General features: G+C 37.9%; 5 protein-coding genes across 5 annotated transcripts; 2 read left to right on the forward strand and 3 right to left on the reverse strand.

Annotated features, from left to right (window-relative positions):
• Positions 1-1,756: 1,756 nt before the first annotated feature.
• On the reverse strand, positions 1,757-3,161 carry K444DRAFT_94472 (uncharacterized protein). Its single transcript, XM_024888825.1, has 3 exons — positions 2,849-3,161; positions 2,122-2,806; positions 1,757-1,798 (listed from the first exon to the last, which is right to left on the reverse strand). Exons 1-2 carry the CDS (start codon positions 2,939-2,941, stop codon positions 2,144-2,146), a joined length of 756 nt encoding a protein of 251 aa, XP_024731876.1. The 5' UTR covers positions 2,942-3,161; the 3' UTR covers positions 1,757-1,798; positions 2,122-2,143.
• A 5,677-nt stretch (positions 3,162-8,838) lies between these two features.
• Positions 8,839-10,288, forward strand: K444DRAFT_617418 (WD40 repeat-like protein). The gene is made up of 3 exons (XM_024881122.1): positions 8,839-9,265; positions 9,325-9,699; positions 9,749-10,288. The coding sequence occupies exons 1-3, from the start codon at positions 9,006-9,008 to the stop codon at positions 10,161-10,163; spliced, it is 1,050 nt and encodes a 349-aa protein (XP_024731877.1). The 5' UTR covers positions 8,839-9,005; the 3' UTR covers positions 10,164-10,288.
• A 959-nt stretch (positions 10,289-11,247) lies between these two features.
• Positions 11,248-12,561, reverse strand: K444DRAFT_633858 (uncharacterized protein; the record flags this gene model as incomplete). Its single annotated transcript, XM_024883669.1, has 4 exons — positions 11,248-11,489; positions 12,102-12,220; positions 12,277-12,365; positions 12,418-12,561. The coding sequence occupies 4 exons, from the start codon at positions 12,559-12,561 to the stop codon at positions 11,248-11,250; spliced, it is 594 nt and encodes a 197-aa protein (XP_024731878.1).
• Positions 12,562-13,569: 1,008 nt separating this feature from the next.
• On the forward strand, positions 13,570-14,083 carry K444DRAFT_633859 (uncharacterized protein; the record flags this gene model as incomplete). Its single annotated transcript, XM_024883670.1, has 2 exons — positions 13,570-13,895; positions 13,948-14,083. The coding sequence occupies 2 exons, from the start codon at positions 13,570-13,572 to the stop codon at positions 14,081-14,083; spliced, it is 462 nt and encodes a 153-aa protein (XP_024731879.1).
• Positions 14,084-21,300: 7,217 nt separating this feature from the next.
• Positions 21,301-21,667, reverse strand: K444DRAFT_537970 (histone H4; the record flags this gene model as incomplete). Its single annotated transcript, XM_024875508.1, has 3 exons — positions 21,301-21,377; positions 21,428-21,599; positions 21,647-21,667. Coding segments are annotated over 3 exons (270 nt in total), but the record flags the coding sequence as incomplete, so codon positions are not given.
• Between the last annotated feature and the right edge of the window lie 46 nt (positions 21,668-21,713).

Here is a 21,713-nt window from a genome sequence, read left to right on the forward strand (position 1 = left end):
ATATCTGGCTTTTATTAATTAAAGTAAAGCTAGCTATTAATAGTATAGTAATTAGAAATACTATAACTTAATTCTACTATATTTACCTGAATCTTAATTTATCTATCTAGTTTATAGTTTTATTATAGCGTTTTTATATAAAGTATATTTAGTTATAGAACTACTAAATAATTCTAAATTAGCTTTTATAAATATATAATAATCCAAATAAGTAATTAAAGGCTAAAAATAAGCTCTATATCCTCTACTAAAGTAATAATTCTTTTTCTACTTATATTACTAAGTTTAAATATATCTTATATAAAGTAAATAGCTAAAGCTAGCCAGATATTAATAAAATCTCTAGCTTTTATAATAGCCTTAATTTAGTAATTTATTCTTATCTAGCCTAATAGCTTATTCTATTCCGGATTTATACTAATTTCCTAAATTTAATAGCTTTTATTAAAAATAGCCGCTCTACTATACTAGACTACTTCTAGAATTACTAGTAATTCTATAGATATTAGTAAACTAATAATTAATACTCTTATATCTATACTAGTCTATTAAAACTATTAGAAATCTAGATAGTACTTTAGATATAGTTCCTATAATTACTAAATAAAGAACTATATCTGGCTATTTAAAGGTATTTTCTCTAGTTCTAGTTCTAGTAAACAGGTTATAATTATTATAGTAAATAATAATTACTCTAGTATAGAGAGTAATAATAATTCTAAAGAGAGTTATAAGCTTTTACTAGAGCTAGACTAGATAAAGCTAATTACTAGAAAATAGAGTTCTTTTTCTTTATTTTATTATTTTTACTATATTTGCTTTAGCTTTCTCTTTATTTACTAGTATTCGAAATAAGCTTTCTAAAGAGAAGAGTAATATAATAGCTAGTATTATATAATTAATATAGATATAGTTTCAGTTAAAAGAGTTAGTTTTAACTAAAATTCTAACCTATAGTTCAAACCAAGCTCGCTTTTAAAGCTCGGCGTTTTAGTAGTTTTAGCTATATCTATTTATTTACTATTATACCTCACTTCTATTCTCTTTAGCTTTAAATTCTTAAGATATTAGAATTATTAATTTTTAAGCCTTATTCTACTATTCTATTTCTGCTATTATAGATATCTAGATATTTAGATATCTAGATACCTAATCTTATATATATAGTTCTAGCTTTTATTCTAGTTTATAATAAAATTTTATAAAATTTTATAATATTCTAACTAATACTGGATATTTATTTAAGAAGTTACTTATATCTATTATACTAAACGAGATTAGAGCTTCTTTACTAAAATTAAAGCCTAGTAATCTTATATAAACTCTAGAATTAATTTTTTATTTTATTTTAATCTTAATTCAAGATTAAAAGAAATATATAACTTTCTTATAATAAAGCTCTATTATTACTTATAGGCCTTCTAAGCTTTATATCTATTTATAAAACTCTCTCTTTCTTTTTATAAACTATAATATCTTTTAATTATATCTATAAAGCTTTCTTTTTCCTTTTATAAGTCTTTTTAAGTCTTACTTTTACTTATAAAACCTTTCTCTTAAATATAGCTATATTATACTTATAAGCTCGTATTAATATAATATATAAATATATAGGAAATTAGTATTTCTTAAGAGCTTTTATTTAAATATTTAGCTTTTTACTTTATATACTATACTTATAGGCCCTCCCAAGCCTCACTTCTACTTGCAGGGCTTTTTCTTCCCTTTTACAAGCCCGCAAAGCTCTCTCTCTCTTGCCCGTAAAGCTTCCTTTCTTGTCCGTTAAGCCCTCCCAAGCCTCACTTGCCCCCGCAAGCCCCTTATTACCTGTACTCTTACCTATACCTTCCTCCCAAGCCTCCCTCCCTCTCGCAAGCCCCCCCTCCAGCCTCACTCCTACCTGCAAAGCTCTTCCTTCTCTCTTACAGGCCCTCCTAAGCCTTATCCCTATTTATATCCTTATTTATAGGGCTCTTCCTTCCCTCCCAAGCGTTACTCGCGCCCGCAAAGCTTCCTCCCTCTCGCGGGCCCTTCCAAGTCTTATTCTCACCTAGAACCCCCCCTCTAGCTATCCTACAAGCCTATAGAACGCCCTTCCTCGTCCGTTAAGTTCTCCTAAGCCTCACTTGCCCTGGAATTAAAGCTAATAATTATTGCAAGATTCGTCTTCGTCTATATATAACTCCACTTGCCTCTCTCTTAGCTCACAAGCCTGCCTCTCTACTAGTCCGCAAGCTTCTTCTTTAGCCTGCCCCTCCCTCTCTTCCCTTTTCTCCCTCTCTTCCCTTTTCTCCCTCTCTTCCCTTTTCTCCCTCTCTTCCCTTTTCTCCCTCTCTTCCCTCTCCCTCCTCTCCCGTTCTTCCCTCTCTATCCACTCTGCCCGCTTCTCTCCATCCCTCTTTATTTTCCTCCTTGCCTTATCCCTCTCTTTTAAAAACTCACCTGCCCTCTGCCTCTCCTTTAACCTCTCCTCCCACCACGCCTCAAACTCTCCTCTTTGCCTTCCCATCCTCATACCGCTACTGCCGGTCCTGGAGCTCCTGCTCCTCCTCTTAGGTCGGCTCCCGTATATAATCATCGACCGTAATCGCCCGATATCCGGCCCACCCCCTCTCCTTCTTTCCGGTAGCTCGTTGCCGGTATTAGATATGATTCGCAAGCTCAGCGTAAGCAGGAGGAGGGTTTGGATTCTGAGCGCGAGATCAATAACGGTTCGATTTAGTATTCCGGTACCGGTAGGGCTCGCAAGTAAGGAAACGGCCAAGATCGCGAAGTTGCAAGCAGCTAGAGCAACGGGTTTGCGGGCCTAGAAGAGTTAGCCTGCCCCTAAATAGGTCCGTTAACTTACCTGTAGGCTCTTCTCCCTCTTGCTTCCTTTCTCTCTCTTGTTCTTCTTAAATACTTGCATATCGCAAGGCCTGCCGCTCAAGGCAAGAAGCATACGTTGCGGTCCGCCAGCTATCCTTTAGGGGAAACTGGAAGATTAATCGAGGGCAGTGACACCCGGGGCAGTATAATTAATTTAATTCAGGTTGGATTAATTGAGACATTGTAATCGTAAACCAAAGTAAAGCGTGGGTGAGTAAAACGCGAGTGAAGGCTGCGCAGGTTTGGTGTTCCTGTACGGGCCTCCACGTGACAGTATAGGAATCTACAGATTATAACTCAATGTTATAGACGAGTTTAGGGCCGCTTCGCTAAAATTATTAATTGGTCCCGGAGCTTGTATAGGGCCGCCAATTAATAATTTTGCCCTAAACTTGTCCCGAGTAGGATTGGAATATAATAAAGGCTTTTAGCTAAGTATATAAATTAGATGCGGACTCTTTATGGACCTTTTACGGATAATATAAGAAGGAAAATAGCCTATAAGTATATAAAGTTACCTGTAAGTAAATCAAAAGCTAAATAAGACCTTGTAATATTTCTGGGTATACTATATTACTTATACGGTCTATATTAGGGGGTAAAAGAATATAAAGTCCTGCTTATAAGGTAACCCGTAAGGCTGCTATATAGAACTGGCCGTAAGAAAAGACCGGTAACTATAAATCCACCCCTACTACCTTAAATAACTGGCCTTATAACTTATTAATAGTTATTATAAAGGATAAAGCAAGTAGAAACTACTTATAGAAGAGTATAAAAGATAGTTACTAATCTGTTAACTAGAGCTTGATCCGTAGAATTATCCGTAATTAGCTATTAAAGTTACTATCTAGTAGCCGTATATGAATCGAGAACCTCCCAAAGCTATAAATCGATATTTGTAATCCGTTATAAAGCCCTTTCTATAGATAGAGATTCCATAAGAGTATTATAGGTATACCGATCTTGAATTATAGCTTAGAGAGAGGTAGACCCAGTAAATAGATATTTTGCAAGATCTCTAGAGGTAATTCTATAATCTCAGGATCTGCCTTATTTATATTAGCCGAATCTACTATAAAATATATCTGTTTCTGGCTAGGAAGTATATCCAGGATTATTTAATTAAGTTTATAGACTATATTATTCAGGATTAATAGAATTGCCTATTTACTAAAGGCCCGGTAATTATACGGGACCTATAAGAGTTATTCTTATAGGTAAATATAATTAATTAGGTCTATAACTAACTAGATATATAAAATAAAAGGCAGGAGTATAATCTGCCTATTTAAAGATAGGTTATATAGCAAACTACTAATCCAGTCTATAAAATCCTGCTTAGATAGATTATTATAGACCTATATATTAATCTGTAATAATAACTAATAAAGCTATAGCTAGATCTATATCCGCTATAAGTAGGCCTGTATTATATTGGCCCGTAAACCGTATAGGACTACTAGTAAGATCTAGGTAAAGTCTCTCCCGAGAATTATAGGCATCTCTTTAAAGAGAATATTATCTGTAATTGATTATAAATTGACTATTAGCCGGTATATTACCTCAAAGTAGTATTTGTACTATATAAGTACCTTATTCTAGATAATTAGGTCTATAGAATATAAGAGAGCCCTGAGCTAGCTTATTTTAGTAATTATACTTATAGATAACTCGTTAAGCTCGAGTAGGATCCGGAACTAGGAGTGAGATATATATTTATCCGGGAGAAGAAGAGCTATAATACCCGTTAATACTATATATAGAACTATCTTACCTTAGCTATAGTAATAGTAGTAAAGGGTCTTATAAAGAAATATCTTACCGGTTCTGCCAGGGCCTTATAAGTAGAAGTAAGTAGTTTGTAAATTATCTATAATTACTACTATAATTATCTAAAAGCAAGAATACTAGTTTATATTTAGCTAGGCTTATATTACGGTTACTAGTAATATCTTATAGATATAATTGACCTATAGATTAGCTATATAATAGCTTATAGTCTAGTTAAAGGTATTCTCAGGTAAAATAATGTCTATAAGTATCTACTAGAGATCCGTAAGGCCGAGACCAAGTAAAAAGAGGCTATAATTATAGTAAGAATTAACTAAGGGTAATAGGAAATTAATTAATAAATTATAGGCTAGCTTATAGGCCAAGTTATTATAGAAATGCTTCTTATACTAGTCCTAGATTATTTATATATCCGCAATTAGCTACTAGCAGATATCTATAAGAAAAAGTATCTATAAACTATAGCTAGTTATTAATAAAATAGCCTTATTAAAATACTAGAACTACTTCTAATTATTCTTTATTAAGCTATAGGTAATATAGGTAGTATAATATATGAAATAATAGATACTCTTGACTAAGTAGAGCTTATTAAAGGACTACAAACCATATATAACTATTAGTAAGAGTTATAAGTAGAACTACTTACCTAAAACTAGACTATAGTAGTAAATATAGCTAATACTATACTCTTGCTTATAGTACTTCTATATCCGGGTCTTAGTAATCTATATAAAGTACTATAGGAACTTGTAATATAAGTACTAATAGCTATTCTTATATATTATATTATATTTAAAAAAGGCTATTAAGATTAAGCGGATATTTATAGCCTAGTCTATAATCTGCTCGGGTAAGAAGTTAGCTATAAAGTAAATTATATATTATTTAGGGAAATAGATTATAAGATATTAAACCGGAAGGAACTTCTAGTATATTAGGTATTTGAATAGATACTAGAAAGCCTTTATAAGGCCTATATACTAAGCCTAGAGATACTAGATAATCTTATTATTTATTTCCGAGATAGTAATAGTTATATAGTCTGTTTTCTTATAAATATACTTAATTATTTATACGAATATATAAACCTTAATATTAATATATAAGTAGAACTTCTAGAGGAGATATAGGTTATATGAAATAATCCAGTAATTATTATAGACAACTTCCTAGTCTAGAAAGCCTGGTTTATAGACTATAAATATATAGCTATTATTCCGGTATTAGTATTCGGGATACCTATTCTTATAGATAATTATTATAGCTATAAATGCTTTAGGGAACCTCTTCTAATATATAAGTAGGGCTATAGGTATCTTATAGACTATATATAGGGCTTTCGGATTATTATTAAGGCTATATAGCCTGTAAGATATCTGGCTAGTAATTATAGCTATAAGTTTGCCTATAGAATTCTATAATAGGTCTAGAAGTTTGGTATAAATAATCTTATTAACTAAATCAGGAGTTAAAAAGATAGTATTTCTCCTAAGAAATAAGAGTAGATATATATATAAGAGGCTATATTTCTGGTACTTAATTATATAGATATAGCCTATATACTATCCGAAAAGGTAGTTCTTGAGATCCGTAAGAAGCTTCTATATCTTTAGAATAAAGATCCGGATAGTTAATTATTTACTATCTATTTAAAAGGTAATCTGTAATCTCAGGCTAGTATAGGTTAGCTATAAAGGTAATAAAAAAGCTTGGCTTATTAAAGTATTATATAATAGCTATTAAGTCTTGAAAAAGCTATTATATAAAGTAATTACTATTTATAAAGCTTAATAGAAAAATAAAGTAATAGCTAATATTACTTATATAGATATCCTTATGAATTAGGGTATTCGTAAGTCCTATATAAATATCTATATAGATATTCTACTAGTATAAGTAAAGCTAGTTAAGTAAGATAGTCTTATAGGTAATATATATATTAATAATATACTACTAAAAGAGGTAGCTAGTATAAAAGAATAGAGAGAAGGCTAGATAGATATAGAGATAGTATTAGTAAAAGACCTATTACTTAAGCTATATTTACTAATAGGTCTTATTACGGTCCTATAACTATAAACCATAGTACTAACCCGGGTTACTATATAAGAAGAATAAGATATAGTAGAATAGTATATATACTATATATATAATATTAACTATATATATTTACAGATACTTATAGCCTATCTTATAAACTATAAATACCAGATTATAGTAGCTTATATTCGTATACTTATCCGGGATAAGAACTATAATCTCGTTATTTATTAGGAGGTTCTTATAATAATAATTAGTACCTAATTCGAGGATTAAGTATATTTGCAGGTTAAATAAGATCCGGAAATCGGTTTACTGGCTTATAAGATACTTATAGGCTATTTTATAGACTATAATAAACGGATTATAATCTGTAAGTATATCCGTAAGCTATAAAAGAACTATATAATCTAGGTAAGGGAAGTTAGTAGCCTATATATTAGTTATAAAGAGTAGATTATAAAAGAAGAGCTATATAAAGGAGGGTTTAGTATATAAAGCGAACTATAGTAGGCCTTAGAAATAGAAGAGCTTGCTATAGATCTGAAAGTACTAGATCCTATAGGAGAAATCAATTTGTATATTCTTTTTATATTTAACTAATATAAAGGTAAAAGTATAATTATATATTCGGATATTTGCCTGGAAGGCCCGGTAGAGCGGATTATTACCTGTAAAGAGGTAAGAGAAATACAGAAGAGGCTTGTAGATTAGAGGAAGTATTATATTGCCCTTTTTATAATAGGTCTTAAAGCGATTATCCGTATAGCCAAAATAGAGGACTTTACAAGCTATATAGTAACCTGTAAGTAGACTAGTCATATATATAGGAGCTGGCCAGAAGCAGGAGAGGAAGGCAGGAGGCCGTATAATAGGTGGGTTAGTAGAAGGGTTCTCCAAGATATGAACAGGGGCTGTAATAGACAGTTAACGGATCTGTCGCTGGCGCTATAGGGCTGGCTTGTCCGCAGAGATGTCTGTAACCGACTGTTGTTATTGCCGGGAGATAGGGAAGGTATTTGGATTAAGTTCTTATAGGGCAGGGTGCTAATTAGTAGTCCGGGCATGTTGCTGCTCCTAGAAACTGGTTAAATAGGTCAAGGATAAAGAAGAGGAATATGGATTATATAGGCTATATAGGTCTTACGGATAGCGCCTATAGGCCCGCAAGAAAAGGCTAAAAGTAGTAAGTATCTAGTATATAATAAGTAAGTCTTGGAATTATCTATTATTAAAAGGAAGTAAAAGAGAGAGTATAAAAAGAAAAAGGAGAGGAGAGTAATATAAGGCTAAGTTTTTTTTTAGTATACTTGGAGCTAGCGAGAGCCTTAAGAAACCCTTTTCCCGAGCTTTAAAAAATCGTAATAAAAGCCCCTTATATTCCAGAACCACTAAAATATAAAGAAAGGTATTTGAGCTTCCTCTCTATAATCCCAAGCTAAGCTCTAAGGATTTGGATATAATTGCATTCCGATATGCGATTTTCTAGAAGGGAGAGATTTTTAGTATTTATTACGTGAAAGTTTTTTCTACGGAGCCCCGAGAGCCAACCGCTTAGGGTAGTCCGACCGTAGGACAATTTAGAAAAGGATATACAAATTACAGAAATCCTAAGCAGAATCCCTAAGTTATTAGTTAATAACACGTAGGAAGAAAGGCCTCTCTAGCTTAAATTTTCGTGTTCCTTACTATATGTGCCACCTGACCCTAGTATATTGGGGCTATACGGAGGTACAGCCCATAATAATAGTAATAGCGCTAGCAGGGGTTAATAGAAAACTCGTGAATTCAATACTCGATAACTTTTGCTATATATAACAGAAAAAGTTCATTTAAACGATATAAGTATCCATAACAGTGCCGTATAGTAGTGCTACCTTTTTTCAAGTTTTTGCAATACGTTATTGTTGCGATACCAGGTTGAAAAGTTCGGACCCCTGCTAGCGCTATTACTATCATTATGGGCTGTACCTCCGTAGTTGTGGAGTTTGAAAGCAGGATTTGAGCAGGGACAGGATTTAGCCTAGGATTTCAGTTGGATCATTACGTAAAACGACCCTCTCAGCCTGCTGCCTAGTTTAGCTTCGTCATTCGTCTCCCTCTATGATCTTTGCAGCAAGATCACCTTCCACAGTGAATTAAAGAATTATATACAAAAGGGCACACTAGATCGCTCCCTTCTTCTGCTTCTCCTTTATTTGTCAAGGATACAGTGTCACTTGGTCTACTTCGGCCTAGACCCCCACATTACGAGGCACACATCTGCAACTTTTTCTATTCTGCTATTTTCTTACGATATCATGAGTCCTCAAGCGTCTTGTCAAATATCATGCCCCACGACAATCACTAAGCTATGCATCACGCCACGCCATGTTATCGCCACAACTAACCCTGGGACTGTTATTGTTCTAGAAATCACCTGCGAACATCACAATCTCGAGAACGATCCACACAAGAGGATAATTGAAGCAGGAGAATTGTGGGATATAGACTGGTATGATTTGTTTTTAGTCACAGGAAACGCTGATGGGACAGCAAGGCTATGGAATATCGAAAATGGGTAATTTTTCACCTTGCTTAGTGAGAGTTATTATACTAATCAGTCTAATTTCCATGTAGGGTCAAGTTGAAAGAATTTCCTGAGCATGGCGATTGCATCCATGCAGTACTGATGCCAGACGAGTCAACTGTGATCACTGGGACCGGTGCCAACACGCATACTATACGTGTCTGGGACGTTGCCTCTGGTTCATGCTCACATAAGTTTGATCACCATACAAGAGGCATAATAAGGCTTAAAACTATTGGTAACCAACTTATCTCAGGCTCCTACGACCAGACTGTACGTATCTGGGATCTTGTGACAGGGAATGAACTTCATCGACTAGAAGGCCACGCCAGATATCCGTCCGTATTTGGCTTCAATGACGACGAGACACTCATGGCGGTTTCTTGTGGCACGGGCGATATCAAAATCTGGAGGATCAAAGATGGGTTGGTGATGCTTGTATACAGAGACGGTATAAGTTGCTAACTATGATAGAACTTATGTTACGACTTGCCAGGGCCACACCTGGGTTGCAAACCAACTCGAGAACCGTAATGGTAACCTTGTCTCTGCTTCATCAGATGGGACAATTCGGACATGGAACTGGGAAGATGGCTCCCTCCTCCACGCCATAGACCCTGCACACCAAGGCATCTCCAACCTCACTAATGCTGTCCGCGGGATGGCCTGGACAAATCTTTATATGATAACTGGCGGCTTTCGGGATGGTCTTCTTAAAGTCTGGGATAAGGAGAGTAATGTACTCCTTTTAGAGCGTCATGTTGGTCATACAGGCATTGGGAACGTTGTTGGAGGAGAAGGCAAGGTGGCGGTTTCGTCAAAAGTAAGACATGGACTGTACCAGATTACTCTTTGGGACAGAGGTATGATTGATGCAGAAGGTCTATAGATTAGATTCACTCTCCTTAGTTTATTCTTAGGTTGTAGGGTCTTTGCTACAAATCCACTCTGTAATGCAAACACGTATATTCTAAAATGGAGTGACTAAATCAAATAACTACACAATGAGTAAACCTGCAATATAACTCTAATACCATTTCCCTGCAAGCAAAACATATTCTCTAAGCATTGTATAGTTAAATAGTCCAATTTTCAATTAGCACAACGGGGTGGTGGTGGAGGCGGGGCCATGGGTCCACCTTGCCTTGGTGGTTGAAAGCAGTTGCCGCATCCTATAGACTCGCAGGTTGAGTCTTCGCCAATTGTGCAACCAGTAGTAGCGCAATCGTTGTCTGCTAGGCCTGCACTCCGAGCTTCCTGCATCATGACGCCGTACTCAGGAAGTATAGCAGTGTTGCTTCCAAAGCAGCTCCCTGATGCGAGACAGCCAGCTCCGCAGCTAGATACAGTCAGCACAGAACTTTCTCACGCCAAATAGATGATAAATGTAAATACTAACACTCCCCATATGTTTACCCAAGATTTGGGAATGAAGGTCTTCCCAAAAACGTATGTATAGCCAGCGCCTGCTAAGCAGAGCGACATACAGCTCACCTATATCAGATGTTAGAAAGCCTTTTATCAGTATAATACGACTACACTCACACAAGCAGGATGGACACCACGTTTCATCATGAGATCAGTGTCATGTTCCAGTGTGTGTACATCACGGGTAGCAAGCTCTCCGATCTCTCCTTTGTCAATATGGTTCTGGGATGGGTGAGCAAAAACTTGAGGAAGCGCGAGGGCGCAGAGCAACGTGACAAAGAATTTCATGACGCCGAGAATAATACGTTAAGTACGAGTCTATCTTGTTGCTAAGGGAGGTAGAATTGGTGGTGGTATCTTTTGATATACAATGGTGATAGGGTTCTTTAATACCTTTATCAGATAAATGCTTTCTTCTTTATACCACTGCTTTCCATCCTTTCTAGACTCCTAATCATTTAGTTGTAGGATTCAGTGGTTCTGCGCCGTACAGCATGTTGGTTCTGCGCCGTCACTAGTTTTATACAGTGCAGGTGGAGTGCTTGTTAATAATAGCTATTTGCTTCCTCAGCATCCAGCATGATGAAACGTTCCTGGCCTTTATCGCCGTCCAGAGTCGTCTTCCACGTGGACACGGTTCCACGTTTGCCAGACTCTTTGTCTACAGAAGGGTCTAGGGACACTCTGCCGTTGCGCTCTTTGCCTGCATCCTTTGCATCCTGTGCATCCTTTGCATCCTTTGTATCCTTTGCCTCTTTCTTCTTTTCTGGTGCACATTTGACTAGCGCTGATTGCTTTAGTAGCAGAGCTCCAAGTCTGATCTCAATCAGTTTCTTATTGTTAGTAGTGAGGAACTTATCGTAAATACTAGGGTTTAGGAGGCTACTGGCCTAGCGGCTGTTAGAAGGCGAAGCAATTTAGTCGTGACGTTTTCTAATCAGGTTCCTCTTAAAAACATGTGCCAAGTAATTTAGGAGCAATGGTGAAACAAGGTTAGATTCCTTTAACTAATAATCTTAGTGACGTGAGCAGTAGGAGTCTTGATCTCAAGTAGTTAACAGTAAAAACCCAAGTTATAATAACATGACAATGTTGAGGCTTAACTTCTGAGTTGGAATTTGTTAATAACTGCTAGCTATAGAGATACGCTACCTAACAAGTGTATTAGTCATATAGCCCCACCACGATTCTACACCTAATAATATAATGTCACCAATTGTCCAAGATCGAAAAATTCTGCCGATTCTAGACTTGGACCTGTGACTATCGTTGTATTGGTTGTTGCTATTAACCGCCACAACCATCGAGGCACAAGCCTTAGAGACTGAGACGCCAACCTTGAAAGGCTCGGAAACTGAGTTTTCTGTGCCTAGGGTATTGCAACTTTGACGACTCCTACCCTCTACGCAATCGTGGTGTGCTAAACCCTGGTCCTGGAGTGCCCTAGACATAATAATGTACTCAGGAAGCGTGTTGTTACCATGGCATAAACATTGAGCACCGTAGACAGGTCCGCAGCTGTACTAACAATTAGCTAATGATACTATATTATTTTGATAGCTCTAAATACTAACACCTCCCATAGTTGCAAATCCCCATGAATCTGGCCGAGCTCAAAGCCAACTAACCCGAAGCTGGCTAGGCAGATCGCCATGCACGATACCTATGATAAGAGTTAGAGCACTTTTGATTAATAGAATAACAATTCTGCTGACATAGGAGGTGCTGTCACCACGGCTCAGCACAAGACAAACATCATAGTCCATGTCGCCGGCTTTATACAGTGGCCGGCCTTTGTCTGGTTGAGCAAAAGCTTCACAAAGCGTGAGAGCATAGAGCAGGGTGACAAGCAACTTCATGGTGCAAAGGACGAAAATTAGTTTGTGTTTTGCTAGGGACTGGGTCAAGTCTCATACCATTTATTGAGAAATGACCGCTCCACCTTACCTTACACCTGACGAATAATTTATCCAACTCCCTTTGCCGCCTCTTCTAAAGCCAAAAAGACAGCAGGCATCGCAGATCCTAGTTGGGTAGCGCTAGAAACAATGGTGTTAGTGCTACGCCTCCTAACACTAACATTCCATTAACTGCCGACTCCCTTAATAACTCTGGCGAGACCGTGGCTGTGTCTCCTTCTCCTTGAAACAACTTCAAAGGATTAATACAGATAGTATAATGTCCTCGCTCATGCTCGTATTAGCGTCAACAATTAAAACGCCGCTAAGTTGGTTGACTAGGCTCGAAGTTAGGGCGCTGCTTTGTTGGTTTGCTCCTTACAGAGCAACAACACAGGTCTTAGCCGTGCCACTGTTGGCTGAATGACTGCAACGGACACTTTTAGAAATACATGTCAGATCTGAAACTGGGCATGTAGCACATTAGGTTAATATTAGCATAAGCCACGGCTGGATTCAAGTTGACGAGAGAGTAGTTGTGGCCGTGAACTAATGAGGTAACTGATTGGATGAAAGAGGCGAGTATAACCACGTATTTAGTCCCTGGATTTAACAAACAGGTTGGTAACATGCTTCAGAAGGCCCTTGCTCCGTGGATAGACTTATTGGGTTAAACTTGTTTTTTCTGCCATCTCTTCGTACCAATGGACTTCCCCTAGCAGCGTTGGATGTTGGCTCTACTGAATCTGGTTGTGCTTAGGATGGAAAAGGCCACTTCTGCAAGATCAAGATTCCGTCAAGTATAAAGGAATAGCTCGCCTTGCTAAAATGCAAAGTTCATCACACACGACTTAGCAGTTTATCTATCTTCCACTGGCATTCTTAACCTACATTCTCCCACCAGCATATACTTCTTCCACAATATTTCCCTTCCCTACACATAACTTTTAAAGAAGAATTCTCAACGCTATGAAGGTCCTTCAGAACACTGGACTGATTCTTCTTGCTGCCTCCCTTGCTGCGGCCACGTGCTTTAAGGGGAAGGGCGCCATCCAAGTCGCTCGTGACAACATCCCTGTGGTCTGCGCCCAGCTTCAGGGCCAGTATAACCCACAGCTTAGTCGGGACGCATGTGTTACAGGCGGCAGCGATCATTGGTACTTTCTGGTCAAGAACACGAACAACAAGAATTGGGCTACGGTTGCTCTCAAGGATTGTACAGATGGATTAATGCAGGAGATTGGCAAGTGTGGTGAGAAAGGAGGGAAACACACAACCAATGGAATATACTTTGAGTATGCTCTGTTTATTCCTATATGCAATTTGAATTGGCTGACAACAACGTAGAGTCGACCCTAGTAACGGTATATGCATAGATACCGCTTACATTAATAACCATCCCATAAGTTCCAAGTTTCGAGTTAAGAGGGAGGTGAAGATCTTCTACGACATCGCCAATAGCACTGATGTTGGCTCTGTTTAAAGGATGAGTAGAGCATTAGCTTAAAAGGAAGTGCGGCCGCCAGTAGGCAAGCAATGAATGCTTAGGGATGTGGCTTTAAGAGTAAATGCACTGATATATCTACCGCCCAACTGAAAATGTTTTACTTATAAGAGTATGAGACATTGCTCGTCGTGTTCTTAGTGAGCGCCACGGCTCCACGTGACTACCCTCACTGATTTCTTACCCTTTACCGCCTCTTTGCCTATAAACCACTATTTTTCTTATTAAGTTATCGTGTGATTCATGAAAATAAGTAATAGAAGACTTAATTATCCTCTCACTGTCTGTATTTAAAGACCACAAGCCTCTTGAAAACTGGAAAACACCACAGAATAGGAGCAGACACTTGATGTTCCCAACCACTGTCACATAGAATAAGAGCAGAATGAGAGCAAGCAGTTGATGTTCCCAACCACTGTTACTAGGAATAGTAGCAGGCAGTTTATATTCCTAACAACTGGCACAGACAAGAGAACAGGCAGCTGATGTTCCTAACCACAGTCACACAGAATAAGAGTAAGGAGTTTCTGTTTGTAACTACTGTTATAAGGAAAGAGAGCAGACAGTTGATGCTCCTATCTAATGGCATAGAATAAGAATAGGCAACTAATGTTCTAACCACTATTACACAGAATAAGAGTAGTTCCCCTCACGGATCTCCTCCCACCTTGTGCAAATCTGCTAGGCGACCCCACAATTACAACAACTTGCATATCTCTGAAAATCAATGCTCTCTAATGCCTTGACTTTGCTGGTAACCAATTCTTGCTCCTCATCCACGCACTCTTCCAACCCATGCCACATATCAACCTCGGAACCTTGGCATTTGCGGACATAACACAACGGGCACTTCCCAACCCATATATCCAACCAGTTCTCTAAATCCCACACGTGATGACCTTCTTGCTGATGGTGGGCTTGAACCTGCACCCGTTGCTGCTGCCACTGGATCTGCTGGGACTAGAACTCTTCCTGCTTTGCGGGACTAAATATTATAAAATAAAAGAATTAATATATTAGAAATAAGTTTATAAATTATAAAAAATAAATAATTCTTAATATTATTATAGATTTAGCTAAATTATATAAGTAATTTCTATTTAAATATATATTATAATTTATTAAAACTATTTAGCTTTTTATATTATATAATATCTTTAATTAAAAGCTAAAAATTAAGCTATTATATAAAGTATTTTTTCTATTTAACTTTCTAGCTCTTAGTTTCTATTATAGCTATTAAAATTTATATAAGGCTATAAATATATATTTATTAGATTTAATATAATTAAATAAAAAATAAAATAAAAATTTAAAACTTATTAAAAAACTAAAAAGAAAATAAGATAAAGAAATATTATTAAAAAAAAATATTAGAATAGTTATATAGTAAAAAAGCTTAATATAATAATAATAATATAAAGAATTACTTTACTAAATAATATATTTATCTTTTTCTATTTTTATTATTTTTATTACTTTTATCTAATAATTTCTCTAATAGTAAAAAAAAATTATTACCTGCTTTTATTAGTCTATTAACTTTAATTTTAGCTTTAATTTTAACCTAAATTAAATATTTTAGGCTTTATAATATCTTAAATATATGTCTTTCTTTTTTCTAAATTTATTCTTTTATAAATTCTAATTCTTCTAATTCTTCTAATTCTTCTAATTCTTCTAATTCTTCTAATTCTTCTAATTCTTCTAATTCTTCTAATTCTTCTAATTCTGATTTCTCTAATTTCTCTAATTTCTCTAATTTCTCTAATTTCTCTAATTTCTTTAATTTCTTTAATTTCTTCTAATTTTTTACTATTTAAGAGCTCTTATAATATATATCTCCTATATTAATTATATTAGCCCGTTTTATATTAATTATTTTCTCTATTCTTATTTCTTTATTAACTAAATTATTTCTTTATAAATATATTTATAAATCTATAAAAATAAAAATAAATTTAGAATTATTAAAAAAAAAAGAGAAATAGTATAAAAAAATACTAGTAAAAATAAAAATAAACTAAAAATAAAAGATATAATATAATTAGTAAATATATAGATAATAGAATTACTTTTTAAAAGCCTATAATAAGATATAAATATATTATTAGTTTTCGGGCTTTATTAAAATTACTAACTAAATTATAGCTTTATATCCTTTTTACTTTTTCTTTAATCTCTCCTTATTTCTTCTTCGAATTAGCCTTTTATATATATAAAAATAGAGTAATAGTCTAGTATACTTCTCGATTTAATATATAGAAATTAGTAGAATTATAATTTTTAGTCGAATATATAATTTATTATATTATTATAGCTATCTTGGGCTTGGGTTCTTATATATATATATATATATATCTTTATTTTTCGACTTGGAGTTTTTCTGATAGAATTTCAAAGCTTATTATACGGCTATATAAACCCCTACCAAGTGGCAATAGCACTAGAAGCACCGGCAGAATCGGGCTTATTGGTAGAATTGGGGACAGTCGGACTGTGGAATGGACTGTCCCGAGTCATTTCGGTGTCGGTCTACTAAACCGACTCGTTGCATGCTTATTTATTCTGACCGCTCTGTGCGGTACCGTCGGGACCCCAACTTCAAGGATCTCAGCCTGCATCTCCATACTCAATGCATTGCCCCACGCGCTTAGAGGATTCCTCGGCGGCAGGATAAAGGGCCATTTATATCATTCCGGTTCGTGAGGTAAAGCTGCCATTGAGGATAAGAGTTGATTCATGTTGGATTAAGAGCGGAAGGAAACTCTGTAACTAACATTCTCATCCTGTCTGACAATTCCATCATATCTAAGAATTACGCGGGGAGCCGCATGGTTGCTATATTTTCCGGCACGGACAGATTCCTGGCTTATACTTCATTTCAACGAGGGGGTTCCCAGTCCCTATGTCATACCATGCCTCGCACTTTGCAGAGCCACCGCAAACCCCACTCTTCGAGGAAAGGCGGCATAGGGCGCCGAATGTTTTCGTGTTCCTATGCTACTCTGATAGCATGAAGACGAACCATTTGGCCTTGTGCAATGTTTTCTCTACATCATGACTTCCGCTTTGAAGTGGGGCGCATTATAGGCATTCCATTGTTTCTCACAAGTATTCCTACGAATGCTCAAGCCGCCTGCTAGTACATCACATGTGCCATGAACTTTGAAACCGAGGAGATGATATGAGATGGGACTTTGCCATTGCTGAAGTACACGAGGAAGAGAAACACATAGTGAGTGGTTTGTATTCCACTTTGAAGCACCATTTCCTTGTCTGCTTACATTTTGCCAAGTCAGTTCGTCTCGCTCAGTGAAAAGGGGTAAAGAAAAAAATGGGCGTTAAGCAAAGCAGAGCTTCCAATGCCCCCCTTTATACTGGGAATGAAGCGGGGAGAAAGTATGCCTTACCATTTGACAGTTGTAATTCATTAGAGTTTATCCTTTTAAGTTTTTCCTGGGGTTTATTTTGTGTCTTGCGAGGTAACCAAGGGTAGCCCTGGTGCCTTCCGCGGTGGTAGACTCGCTTGAGCAACGAAGTGTTATATGCTCCCATTCTCACACATTACTATGAGATGAGATATCGTTATTGCTTAAGAAGAGGTGAAGTGCGAGAAAGGAAAGTAAGCTAAAGCTTGACATTTCGGCCCGCACTTGTGTGAAAATGTCCTTATTTGCGGATGTAACGGACGGTGATGGCGGTTAGTTGGGAACTAATTCAAGCCACATTGCTAAGTCCACAAGCCCGACTTGGAATGGTTTCTAAGTAAGCGCTTGAGCCTCGATTCCTGATGGGGGATTCAACTATAGTCAATTAATGGGCTTTGTAGCCCAAAGTCGAGAAAAGCTTATTCAGCAGTGAATCTCTATCTGATGTATCCCTGATAGCCATTTTGTCTAAAATAACGCTGCCTTTACTCCTCGGATTTCCTATTCAACCAATAGCTGTTCCCAATCCAACCTACTCTAATTCTCATATTTGTCATCCGATGTCCTTCTCTGTTCACATTCCCACTAAGCCCCTTACGGTCACAGAATGAACCGCGTCGCCCAAATTCCGTAAGGATGATTCACAGCTAACGTGCCACCAAGGAACAAGATAGACTCAACATATTCGAATCCCCCAAGTCCCGGGCCTACCGCCTACCTTACCATAACTCCTACCTGCTACTTATCTCTCCCCCTAATTCCAATACTTATTTTCCGATGCCCTCCCTCTATGAACATCCCCCCTAGGCCCCTAACCCTCACCTCATGGACTGTTTAGCTGAATTCTACAAGAATAACTCACAGCCGACACTTTTACTCAGACTTGAGATGGGCTTCTTAAATGTGAATCTAGGGAGTCCATGGGGTTCCTGCCTACTTGATTATGAATCTCGCCCGCCACCTGACTCTCCCCAACATCCTCCTTTCCTTGAGCTGAGCACCTTTTTAGCACAGCATCTCAGACCCAAACTTCAGCATGAAGGCTATTGTTGATTGTTGATTGCTGACATGTTACATAAGTTATAATTTCACATAGTTTCAATATATATTGGATTTAGCATTCTACCGAACGCTGTTTGTACAATCGAAACACGCTTCCACATTCTCCTGCCAAATGCTAGAACAATGGCGCTCGCGAAGTCTGCACTCTCGGTGAGGCAAATCGCTTTCGGAAACAATACCCGAAATAAAACTAACAGACAGCCCTACCTAATATAAATGCGTGGTATCCAAGGCCAAAATCCCGTAACTCTGGTCTTAAGAAAAGAGCGTAATCACGGCAATATAGATTGAGTAAAGATAGGTAAGCAGTTATGGTTCAAGTAATATATTTAGCGACCGTATAACATTTCGAGAATACTTTCACGGCTTTTATGCACTATTTGACGTGTACCGTATAGTAAATCTACTAGCTATGCTTTTCATTTTCGTATGTGGTTTACTAATACGGTTCCGGCTCTTCCTTAAGCAGCCGTGGTAATTCCCACAGCACGGAGACAATTCCAAGCGAGAGTTGAATATACAAAAGTTTAGTCGAATATTGAGTCGATATACATAAACGCCTTTACTAATATTCACTCTTCTCCCTTATCTTTAGATAACAGTCGCTTATTGTTTAAACTGCATTATATACAGCAAACTAGGTCGAGTTACTATCCACTTCTCACGGAAAGTGCAGATGAAAATTGAAATAGATGCCGCTGTAGCTATATAAAAATGGAGGAGTGAAGTGAAAAGGTAGGAGTGAGATAAAAAGGGAAGTGAGATTGAATCAAGGACTCAGACATGTTCGAGCTATCAAAATGAGGACATTAATGTTCAGAAACTTATAGAATATCAAAGCGAGGAATTATATCTTTCTTGCCACATAGATTAAATAATACCATTAAGAGTAGAATATTTATAATTTATGGCTTGGACTCGAGTTCAAGAAATAGGCTATCTTTCTAGCTAAACAATAGAGCTAGAGGATATAAAGAGGGCATAGTCATGCTTTGGAAGTTGAAGTTCAGAACCAGATCTAGGCCGCGGTCCGTGAATCATAAGCTATCCTCCTAGCATCTTCCGTTCTGCAAATTGGGACGACCCGTGGCCGGAGTAAATCAAGTAAGCAGAATTGAGACATAGACCACTATCTCGGGAATCATATTATCATATACCCAGAATAGTGACATAGAGAACTAGGAATCGAGATTTTAGAGTGGGATTCAGTAGGAAGACACTGCTTAAAGTCGCTTATTGAGTAGAGGCATCATTCATGTTTTTCACTTCATTCATGAAACCAGTTTAAAACAAACTAGCAGGAAGGACATCTCTAGCAAAGTGAGGATGGAGACTATCCACTTTGAATCATCGAAGTAGAAATGTACTTCCGTAAAGATAATAACAATATATAAAAAACTACTCACTCGTGAATACAATAATACATGAATATGGACAGGCACACGGCCGTATGGTGCCACTTGGGGCCCATGGTATTTCCTAAAAAACAGTTAATATGGAAACCCAGCTTTTCAATCTTTAATTGCTTCTACCTGAACAGAAGATTAAAGCTATGCCGATGTGTAGCCGTGCGGCTGGTTCAAAACCATCGCCTCACTCGTTGTCTCTTAGCGCTAAATTAACGCGAGGAGCGGGGGTTTGGATCTGTAAGGGAAATGCGTGAACGACCAGGATCAGTTCTCGCTCAGCGCCAGTGCCTGCTTGACCGAAGTGTAAGGTTACAGGAGATCTGAGACAAGGGAAGCTAGGGAACGAAACTTGCGACGTTATTTGAGGATCTTGCTTTCAACAGGATGCGAATGCAAGATGGAAATGCTTACATGTGGTGTTGTTGACGGAAGGTTGAGAAGGAGGATTGGCGCAAGTGCGAGATATTTGATAGCCAGCTCGATGCACTAGTGGATGCAGTGGGAATGCTGCACAAGGTTCATGAATCAAGAATCGAGTACCGAGAAGGGCAGACGGCATTGCCGAAAAGATGTTGGAAGTGTGAATCATACCTCTAAATCGGAAGAGAATACGCAGGTTCGAAAGCAACGAAGCCCCGCCACGAACTAGGATTTTATATTTCACTCACGAAAGGCAGGAGATTCGCTGATGGCACCTAGAAAGCATGAACAATCCTTAGCAATCACCCACTTCTAGTTTGTCCATCGTGGACGCCTCGACTGCAACTGCTGCTGCCTACACGTTGTAATTAAATCACGTCACATCACGACGGGAAAATGCTCAGGTATCAGGGCCTTTGGCCAATGTCATTGATGTGCAGTCATCGCGGTGAGAGTCTCATCTCGCAAATCCCTCCCTCCAGACGCCCACGTCCAGACCAGGAGTCCTCCCAAACGCCGGAAAAGCAAAAATGCATGTACCATTGAAAACCACCATCCATTCCACCCTTCTCTCAACCAGCGCGGAAGACTCGTGCACAGATTCTCGGAAACCCCTGCCGTAAACAGCATGCTAGACCATCCGAAGACTATCAAAAGGTAATGCCAAGAATTTGCGATGAGATCATGTTGAGCCTGTCGATGTCGAATATGAATGCCGATGAAAGGGGATGAGCGAAACCCGCCCGTAAACAGGCTGCTAGACCGTCCGTAGACTATCAAAGGAATCATGTGCCCATCGTCATCCACCGAAGTCGTAACCGAAGATTGATATATCGAAAAATACGAAGAGCGAACGAAGGCAGGGTCGAGAATTCTATCCACCGAAACCGTAGAGAGTGCGGCCTTGGCGCTTGAGGGCGTAGACAACATCGAGGGAGGTGACAGTCTTGCCTGTGAAAGGGTCAGTAACGCGTCAAGGTCGTGATTTGGGGTTAACTCACGCTTGGCGTGCTCAGTGTAGGTGACAGCGTCGCGAATGACACCCTCGAGGAAGGTCTTCAGAACACCACGGGTCTCTTCGTAGATCATCGCGCTAATTCGCTTGACACCACCACGGCGGGCAAGACGGCGGATGGCAGGCTTTGTGATACCTTGGATGTTGTCACGAAGAATCTGGGAGGTTAGCGATGAAGGAATGGAGTTGAGCGGCGACTACAAACCTTGCGATGTCTCTTGGCTCCGCCCTTGCCGAGGCCCTTGCCACCCTTTCCGCCTGGAATAAGTCAG

Source organism: Hyaloscypha bicolor (assembly GCF_002865645.1).
Source record: "Hyaloscypha bicolor E unplaced genomic scaffold K444scaffold_126, whole genome shotgun sequence".
NCBI classification, from domain to species: Eukaryota; Fungi; Ascomycota; class Leotiomycetes; order Helotiales; family Hyaloscyphaceae; genus Hyaloscypha; species Hyaloscypha bicolor.

Coding starts and splice junctions, on each gene's coding strand:
- K444DRAFT_94472 (XM_024888825.1), bottom strand. CDS start 2,941: ATGCTTCTTGCCTTGAGCGGCAGGCCTTGCGATATGCAAGTATTTAAG. Junction 2,807..2,848: donor AGAGGGAGAAGAGCCTACAG/GTAAGTTAACGG, acceptor TAACTCTTCTAG/GCCCGCAAACCCGTTGCTCT.
- K444DRAFT_617418 (XM_024881122.1), top strand. CDS start 9,006: ATGAGTCCTCAAGCGTCTTGTCAAATATCATGCCCCACGACAATCACT. Junction 9,266..9,324: donor CTATGGAATATCGAAAATGG/GTAATTTTTCAC, acceptor ATTTCCATGTAG/GGTCAAGTTGAAAGAATTTC. Junction 9,700..9,748: donor ATCTGGAGGATCAAAGATGG/GTTGGTGATGCT, acceptor TAACTATGATAG/AACTTATGTTACGACTTGCC.